The 10,000-nt window shown below is 39.4% G+C and overlaps 1 protein-coding gene across 2 annotated transcripts in view; it reads right to left on the reverse strand.

Moving 5' to 3' along the window:
• Positions 1–642: 642 nt before the first annotated feature.
• The window catches only part of LOC122257298 (uncharacterized), a gene marked incomplete at its 5' end in the record, with an annotated part of 13,050 nt that continues 3,692 nt past the window's right edge, over positions 643–10,000 (reverse strand). Inside the window, 7 exon segments of one of the 2 annotated variants that reach the window (XM_086553645.1) lie at positions 643–2,719; positions 4,171–4,294; positions 4,892–5,002; positions 5,528–5,758; positions 7,508–7,695; positions 8,171–8,308; positions 9,951–10,000. The exon segment at positions 9,951–10,000 is cut by the window's right edge and continues 144 nt beyond it. In XM_086553645.1, coding sequence (XP_086409771.1) covers positions 2,601–2,719; positions 4,171–4,294; positions 4,892–5,002; positions 5,528–5,758; positions 7,508–7,695; positions 8,171–8,308; positions 9,951–10,000 — 961 coding nt within the window. 2 annotated transcript variants of the gene reach the window in all.

The raw sequence follows: 10,000 nt of genomic DNA on the forward strand, positions 1-10,000 counted from the left end.
CCGAGAGAGCCTTGCACAGGACCCCTTCTCTCGCACGGCCAAACACGTTACAAAACAGAGAGCCGGAAGTCCCCCCCCAGAGCTCCCTGCAGGAGGACCGAAGAGACGACGGGGATCCTGCAGGAAACGGAGCGAGGGCTCTGTGGCTTTCGCTCGTCCTGCGGGGGGCATTTGGGGGTGGGGGGTGGGGGGGGGGAGACTTTCTGAGGGCGAATGTCAGTCTGTACAAATGGGATAGTCTACATGTTGTGCTTAAATATGTACCATACAATCTTGATTGGGGGGGAGGGGGGAGGGGGTGAACAGAGGCTATTTGACTCACTCTCTCTCTTCCGGATTCTTTGAACCACTCTCTCTCACCATCAAACTTATATATATATTATCAGTGGCATGGTGGGACGGGTCCCATTAATAATATAATAATTTGGACTTAAACCTACAGCAGTAGCATGGAAAACAAGGCTTAAATGTCTAAGGATATAAGAGAAAACGTGCCTATACTAATAAATCGATCTAGGGAAATGAATGAAAGCCTTATTAAAATTTAGTACAAAAGCTACCAAAATCTTTCTACAGCAATTTTTGAGTCAAAATGGTAGGACACTCACCGAGTTCGGAAATATCTTCCTTCTCTTTCCTTCCTTTCTTCTTTTTTTTTCCTCTAATGTAAACTAAATTGAGCAATAACAAAAATATCACATTGTCTGACATTTCTTAAAAGTGCATACAAAATTAGGAAATAGTAAAAATATATATACATTTATAAGAAACTGCTACTATAAAGGTAAGCACGGAGGATACCATTTCTACACCTCCTCGCCGTCAGCGGACTCTACCTCGGTGTCAGGCGGGTAGACCTTCGAAATTCAGACACTTAGAAACTATTGTCAGGCAGAGAATGACACTTTCTTCCTCCACATGGTCACGCTGCACAGCTCTCGTATGCGTGAGCACATACACGTACATACGGTCAGACATACACATATTAGCCACACGGTACCATCTCGCAATGCAGGTTAAATTCACCGAAAAAAAAGGTACCACACACACGACAGATTCTACAGTTTGCTTATTTCTAAGTAGATCAATTTCGATGACGCACCCTGCAACGATAGATAATTACCAACGGTAACTCTATCCACTTTTAATTAATCTCCCGATTTCTCTCATTTTCTCTTTCTCTCTTTCTCTCACCTTAACGACGACCTCTCCATTTTTTTTTTTTTTCTTTCACAAGAACACCTTCGAAGTCGTCCCTTCTCGATGCCTTTCCTCACTAAAGCTACATAGATATGCCACAGAGTTGTGATCTCCAAACTACCATCGCCAACTTGTGTTACACGAAGGCCCACACTCCCAACCGTTAAGAGCCAATTAGGTCGTTGGTAATCCTGTTTGTTTTTGTTTTTTTTTGAGTTTTTGAAACTTCGAGGAGTTCGAGTTTGGGGAGTATCTATTCATATGTATTTTTTTTTTTTTTTAGCGTGCGACCGATTCAAGCTAATTGTTGAAAAAAAAAGATTAAAAAAAAAAGAATCTTGAAAGGTTATGATTATTATCATTATCATTATTATCTTTTAAGGGGGGTGGGGTTTTTGTATCAAAAAGGGCCTGTGACAAATATACCAGATGCACTTGTATAAGGCAGAGTAAAAAATTAAAAGCCAGTGAGGTTGTGCACAGCGATAAATATATATATATATATATATATATATATATATATATATATATACATATACATATACATATACACATACATATATATCATATCTATATATATACGGATCCTAAAAAATGATTTATAAAGGAAGACTATCCTCGAAACTGGCCTCTAGATGTTATCACAATGACTTTTTATCTATCTGTTTTTTGGGTTTAAATGTATATCTCTTTTTGGATGTGGGAAAAAATCAAGGCACCATCAACCAATCGGATATGCTGTGTTAGTTTGCTAAATGAAGATCCTAAGTGTCACAAAGAATAACTAAGGGGTAATATACGAAACGATTATAGTGTGTTTACAGCCTACGTATCTGTAATTTAAAAAAATCCATGCTACTTCGAAAATGCCAAATTCATTGGTTTACAAACAATCTAACTGTCTACCACTGTGCTAATGCAGTTATTCTGATATCTTTTTTTTAAGTAATTGGTACACATACCTAGTTATGTAGATCTACATGAATACATCCATTTAATACTGAACATAAAAACACATTTGGAAATCAACCTTCTGGACTCTACACAACAAACGAATACAAAAACAAACAAACATACACACACATATATTTATATATACATAAAAAAAGATAAATAGGAAAAAAAATATAGATAAATCAAACAGCACCTATTCCAAACACTGGAGACGCAAAAAAAGAGAAAAAAAATGACCTCAGTAAAAAAAAAAGGAAAAAAAAGTCAAAAAAAAAAAAAAAAAAAAAATCTTTCACACTCTGGCTGACGCGATCCCAAATGCTCCCCTATTCATACGTCTGAACCATCGCCCCGCAGTCCGTAGGGCTGTCAAAACTCAAGCTAATCCATATGCGAAATTTCGAGAGTTCCGAAAAGTCCTCACTCTTACTCCTCCGTTTCAATCTTCATTTCTCGGCTTCGGTTTCGTCTTTCTTTTCCTCCTTCGCTGTGTCCTCTTTCTCTTTGTTCTCTTCCTTCGGGGCTTCGGTCTTCTCCTCCTTAATTTCCTCGCCTTCCTTTTTCTCTGTGGGTGGGGGGAGGGAGGGGGATTATTGGTTGGCTGGTTCTGTTTGGCTGTTGGGTTGTTTGTTTATATACATACATACATACATACATACATATATATATATATGTGTGTGCGCGCGCGTGTGTGTGTGTGTGTGTGTGTGTGTGTGTGTGTGTGTGTGTATGTATATGTGTATATGTATATCTTTTTATAGAGATTGGTGGAAGAGAGAGAGAGAGAGAGAGAGAGAGAGAGAGAGAGAGAGAGAGAGAGAGAGAGAGAGAGAGAGAGAGAGAGAGAGAGAGAGAGAGAGAGAGAGAGAGAGAGAGAGAGAGAGAGAGAGAGAGAGAGAGAAAGATAGATAGGGAGATACAAAGTAAGAAAGACAGACATATGGAGAAAGTACAACCTATCTCTCAAACGTAACATTTTAAACATTTTTAAAAACCAGTCAATTTTACACAATCTCTTATCAGATATTTATATATGAATAATAATAATCTAAATACTATATTCTGTTGACAAAATTCAGTTTATTGTATTTACTTTTTTTCCATTTAAATGTAATGTTTTCGTAGAAGTGTATATACCTTCCTGAAACACATTCTAAGCAGAAAAAAACTATTCCTAGCTTTCAGAGTTCTAAATAACTTTAAATGACTTATAGAAAAAAAAGCCGGCTGACTTAAAAATTCCCTTTTCCACCAACAAATCCAATCCTACTTTAGAATTTCCAAAGGAAGTGCCATAATTAATAAGGAAATTGTTTAATGTAATGACAACCTTGCTCATTCACGCCATGACAGGACAGAATGAAAAAACCCAAGCCACAACTTCCATTTTCATCAATGCAAATGTCATTCTTTGTCTTTTCACTTAGAAAGCTTACTTTTATTTATTGGTTTGTTTCTTTTCTTTTTTCGTTTTTTTTTCTTTTCCTCCTTCTTCTTATCATTATACTTCTTCTTCTTCTTCTTCTCCTTCTTCTTCTTTTTCTTCTCCTTCTCTTTCTCCTTCTCCTCCTCCTTCTACTTCTCCTCTTTCTACTACTACTATAACTACTCCTACTTCTTCTTCTTCTGTTCCTCCTCCTCCTTCTTCTCCTTCTCCTCCATCTTTCTCACCCTCTTTCTCTTTCCCCTCCTTCTCCTCCTCCTCTTCCTCCTCCTTCTCCTCTTCTTCTTCCTCTTCTCTCTCTCTCTCTCTCTCTCTCTCTCTCTCTCTCTCTCTCTCTCTCTCTCTCTCCTCCTCCTCCTCCTCCTCCTCCTCCTCCTCTTCTCCTCCTCTTCCTCCTCCTCCTCCTCCTCCTCCTCCTCCTCCTCCTCCTCCTCCTCCTCCTCCTCTTCCTCTCTCCTCCTCCTCCTCCTCCTCCTCCTCCTCCTCCTCCTCCTCCTCCTCCTCCTCCTCCTCCTCCTCCTCCTCCTCCTCCTCTTCCTCCATCTCCCTCTACCAATTACCTCCCTCCTCACCTTTATCCTCTGGCTCCAGTTCCTTCTTCTCCTCTGCTTCTTCTGCCTTCTCCTCCTCCTTTCCTTCTTTCTTGTCTTCCTCTACTTCCCCATTAGCAGCAGGAACCTCTGCACGGGATCCAACCTGTGAGGGAAAAAAAATAATTATATGTCTATGGCAGTCGATAGATAAAGTGATTCTCGTGTAATAAAGTGTCATGTAATTATTAGGTCAAAGGGTTAATTCATTAATATATTTGTTCATTTGCAGGATTGAAACTTAATAATTTTGTATGGGTGAGTTATCAGGATTTTTTTTTAATATATATATATTTTTAAAGATGTTTGCTAAATTGTTAATTAGTTGGTTTATGATTGAAGAAAGTCTATTGTAACACAGTTATCAGATAAAATATGCAAATTAGATAAAAAGCAAATCCTTTACTCTGAATTAAGAATTAATACATATCAATAAACAAAATCAATCAAGAAACACAAAGATTCTACATTTCTAAAAAAATAAATAAATAAATAAATAAACAGCTTCCATGACAGACAGTAAACAAACCCACATGGATCTCTCGAATAATAAATATACACAAAAAAGTAAATAATTAAAAAAAATAATAAAAAAATAGATAAATCAATTATAAAAAAATAAAAAAAAAAATATTACATATAGTATTTCTAATCAACTGACAGACACATCCGCTTGCACCTCCATCTTGCAAGCAAAACCCACCTGCTTGTACTTCTTTGCCTTGCGCACGATGCCAAGATCAACGAGGGCGTAGACCATGTCTTGCACTGTGCAATCGATGGCAGTTGGTTCCACACCCAACACTTCGACCATCTGTGGATGAATAAGGCGTTACCATCTGTGCAATCCAGATATCTTCGAGGTCATAATCTTTTTATATTTAATCATCATTATACTTAATAAAAATATGTATATTTAATTACCATTATACTTAATAAAATATGTATATTTGATCATCCTTATACTTTATAAAAAAATGTATATTTAATCATCTTATACTTAATAAAAATATATATATTTAATCATCATTATACTCAATTATCATTATCTTGGAAATATCATAATCTTTCTAGAAATATATATATAGCATGTATTTATATTTAGATTATAACAGATGGTGATACATATGATCTTTTTGGTCTGAATATGAAAGTGAGAAAGACAGGGAGACAAACAAGAGACAAAGAAGAAAAAAAGGAGAAATCTAGACCTTTTTTTTTAAATCCCCTCAAAAAAACAACAACAAAAAACAACAACACACAATCCAAAAAAAGAAAAAAACAAAAACAAAAACAACCAAGACAGCCCCCCCCCCAAAAAAAAAAAAAAAATAATTACCCTCTTGTTGCTAGCGTTGAGCTGCTTGCCGAGCCGTGGCAGAATGTTGTTCTTCATGCCCTTATTGAAGAGTCCTGCAACCCAGCACAGGAAGTAGGGCAGCTGGCCTGTGGGAATGGAGTATCCTTGGGGCTTGAACTCCTTCGAGGCGGCCAGGGCGATGTCCTTCACCCACACGCTGTCCGTGCAGATGATGTGGCGGTTGTTCACGGCTTCGGGGGCGGTCAGGGCCTGTCGGGAGAGGGCGTGGTGAGCTATGGTGAACAGGGAGGGGATATGGTGAGCTATGGTGAAGAGGGAGGGGGTGTGGTGGGGTATGGTGAAGAGGGAGGGGGTATGGTGAGCTATGGGGAAGAGGATGGGGGTATGGTGAAGAGGGAGTTTGGGGATGTTTGGTAAAGAAGGAGTAGGTGTTGTGTAGTGGGTGTGGTGAGGTATGGTGAAGAGGGAGTGGGTTTGATGAAGAGGGAGGGGGTATGGTAGGGTATGGTGAAGAGGGAGTGGGTTTGATGAAGAGGGAGTTGGTATGGTGGGTTATGGTGAAGAGGGAGTGGGTGTGGTGAGGTATGGTGAAGAGGGGGTTGGTATGGTGGGGTATGGTAAAGAGGGAGAAGTTGTTGTGAGGTATGGTGTAGAGGGAGAGGGTGTGGTGTTGTATGGTGAAAAGGGAATGAGTGTGGTGTGGTGTTAGTGGGTATGGTGAGGCATGTATGGGTGTGGTGAAGAGGGGACAGGTATGAGAAAGAAGGAGTGAGTATGGTGTGGGGAGAGTGGACATAATGATGCATGAGTGGGTATGGTGAATATGGAGTAGGTATAGTGAGTGAGTGGCACTGAGAGTGATCATATTTCGCATATAGTGATAGGAATGTGATATAGTGAAGTTATAGTGATTTTGGAATAATGCGTTATAGTTTTATGGTGTAACATTCGCACTTGAAATAACGTATACAAATTTAAATAGCATATATTCGCGCATGCGTGTATCTACATACAAATGTTCTTATATATCTATAATAACTATCTGTCTATCTATATGTCTAATAGCGTACACCTACTCTCTATATATATTGTATACTTGTCTATTCTATTCTATCTACCAACATTAATCACTATCTGTCAACTATCTATATACACTGTATATTCTATCTATATATCTATCTAACTTATATACCTATCTATCTAACTATCTGTCTGAATACATATCTATCTACCAACCTATCTATATACGTTCAATCTCTATCTATCTATCTCTTTCTCTCTCTCTCTCTCTCCTTGTCTATCTATATATCTATCTATCTCTCTACCTGAAAATCTGCCTACCAACTTGCCTATCTATCTATCTAACTATCTATCTATACAAATATATATCTACCAACCTATCTATATACATACAATATCTATCTATCTATATCTATCTATCTATCTATCTATCTATATATCTATCTATATACTTACTTGCCTACATACCTACAGATCTATCTACCTATCCTTCTGTCTGAATATCTATATATCTATCTATCTGTCTATCTATCTATTGAACAATCCATCAGTTAAAATAAACACACTAAAAATAACTATCTTTAATCTATCATAATTCATCTCTTAACGTATAAGCTACCTACCTACCTACCTATCTATCTATCGATCTACACACACTCTCTCTCTCTTTCTCTTTTATCTCTCTCTCTCTCTCTCTCTCTCTCTCTTTCTCTCTCTCTCTCTCTCTCTCTCTCTCTCTCTCTCTCTCTCTCTCTCTCTCTCTCTCTCTCTCTCTCTCTCTCTCTCTCTCTCTCTCTCTCTCTCTCTCTCTCTCTCTCTCTCTCTCTCTCTCTCTCTCTCTCTCTCTCTCTCTTTCTCTCTCTCTCTCTTTCTTCTTTTTTTTTTCTCTCTCTTTTTTTCTCTCCCTTTTTCCCACCCTCCCCTCTCCCTCCCTTCTATCCCTCCCCCTCCCCCCCCCTCTCCCCCTCCCCCTCTCACCTTCACATGAGCCTTAGCGACATCCCGCACATCGCAGATCGGGAACTGGACTCGTGGCACTCCGGGATAGGCTCGGTTGACGATCTGTGCCATGAAGTTGACGGACGTGGCACTCTTGTGTGACTCCAGCAGCGGTGGGCCCAGCACGAAGGTCGGGTTGATCACGGCGAGTTCGAATTTCTGGTCGTCTGTGGAGAGGAAGGGGAAGGGGGGCGAGTTAGTTGTGGGTTTGGGGGTTGGGGGGTGGGGTGGGTTTGTGGGGGTGGGTTTTGGGGTGGGGTTGGGGAGTTGGGGGTTTGTGGGGAGTGGGATTGGGGTGTTGGGGGGTTAGGGGGGTGGGATTGGGGGAAGGGGGTCAGGTTGGGGAGTTGGGTGGAGTTGGGAGGGGGGGTCGGGGGTCGTTTGGGTAGATGGATGGGTGGATGAAGAAAATATAAATATAATCTCTGTCAGCGCAATCTATGTGGGTCTATGAAAGATTCCCAGAGTGATAGGAAAAAAGGAAAAATATTCCAACCGCTTCAACTTCAAAAAAAAAATTCACCCCATAACCCCATCTCCCCCCTCCTCCAACCCCCCACCTACCCACCCCACCCTACCTAACCCCACCCCCCTCAAAAAAAAACAAAAAAAAAACACAGAACCCTACAGCAGAACCCTCACCTGGCAGTTCCTTCACGAAGTCCCAAGCAGCCTTCTCGGCCACGACCTTCGACTTCGTGTAGGCATCGATGGTTGTGCTCTCAGGGTCAGTCCAGTCTTCTTCGCTGTAGGTCTTTTCTGCGTCAGGCACTGGCTCTCCTGGGGGGTAGGGGGGGGAGAGAGAGAGTGAGTGAGGGGGGGAGGTCGTTAGTTGAGGGAGAGAGAGGGGGGTAGGGTGTGTGGGTGTGTGGGTGTGTGGGTGTGTGTTGGTGGGTAGGTGGGTGGGTGGGTGTTGGTGGGTAGGTGGGTGGGTGGGTGTGTAGGTGGGTGGGTGGGTGGGTGGATGTGTCGGGGGGAGTCGGGGGAGGGTGTGTGTGTGTGTCTTTGTTTTATTTGTGTGAGGTAGAATAAGTAAGAGAGGGGTTTTAGAGAGAGATTGAGAGAGAGTGAGAGAGAGAGAGAGAGAGAGAGAGAGAGAGAGAGAGAGAGAGAGAGAGAGAGAGAGAGAGAGAGAGAGAGAGAGAGAGAGAGAGAGAGAGAGAGAGAGAGAGAGAGAGAGAGAGAGAGAGAGAGAATGAGTAAGTGAGTGTGAGTGTGAGTGTGTGTGTGTGTGTATGTGCGTGCGCGTGTGTGTGTGTGTGTGTGTGTGTGTGTGTGTGTGTGTGTGTGTGTGTGTGTGTGTGTGTGTGTGTGTGTGTGTGTGTGTGTGTGTGTGTGTGTGTGTGTGTGTTTTTGTATCACTCACTTTTATGTATCATGTTTTAATAAACTAAGATCTATTATGCAATACGATTTTATCAAATTGAAAAATTCATGGTTCTTCCATATTTTTTTTCTGAAGCTTAAAGCTGATAATTTTATATTCCTACCAGCTGTATCACAATCCTTAATCATATACCTATATTAGTTATTATTTTCTATACATAACAATTTCAATTATCAAAACAGGATATCGTATACTTAGGAAATGACTAAATACACATTTCTTTTATCACTGGCACTAAAATACAACCTTATGTATATCATTCATTAATGATAACACACTGACAAAGAAAGCCACATATCACTTACTTTTATATCTATATCTACACATCTAAAGAACTACATAGCATTTGGTTTGGCAAAGTAAGGAACTACAATAGAGCAAAGGCAATGATACTAAATTAATGTCTAATAAGCTAGGTTAATGATGCATATACACACTATACAGGAGCAGCCACACTTGGGAGTGCATAGCAATGTCTGTTTTCTTTTTTTTATAATTGGCTGGGATTTTGGATAAAGAAAAAGGCTAAAGGTGTATGTGGGTGTGGAAGTATACATAGAGATAAACACACACACACATATATATATGTATGTATGCATACATATGTATATATATATATATATATATATATATATATATATACATACATACATATGTATATATATATATATATATATATATATATATATATATATACATATATATAAATATATATACATATATATATGTATATATATATATATATATATATATATATATATATATATACATATATATATATATACATATATATATGTATGTATATATAAATGTACACATATTTATGCATATCAGTACAACTCACATACACCAGGATATAAGTACCTACCTTCCTTCCTTCTATACCTCAAAGAAAATATAAAAAACATCCCCCCCCCTGAATACCCACCTTCCACAACCTAAAAAAGACTAAGAGATAAAAAAAATCAAAATCCCCCCCACACCAAAAAAACAACAAAAAAAGGAAAACTCAAAACCAAAAAAACAAAAATCTACCGAAGACCGAAGCAAAAGACGAGGTGACAACGACCCGCTTGACGGTGGAG

This window comes from Penaeus japonicus, unplaced genomic scaffold, assembly GCF_977035675.1.
Source record: "Penaeus japonicus unplaced genomic scaffold, GWHDUDI00000001_assembly GWHDUDI00000028, whole genome shotgun sequence".
NCBI lineage: Eukaryota > Metazoa > Arthropoda > Malacostraca > Decapoda > Penaeidae > Penaeus > Penaeus japonicus.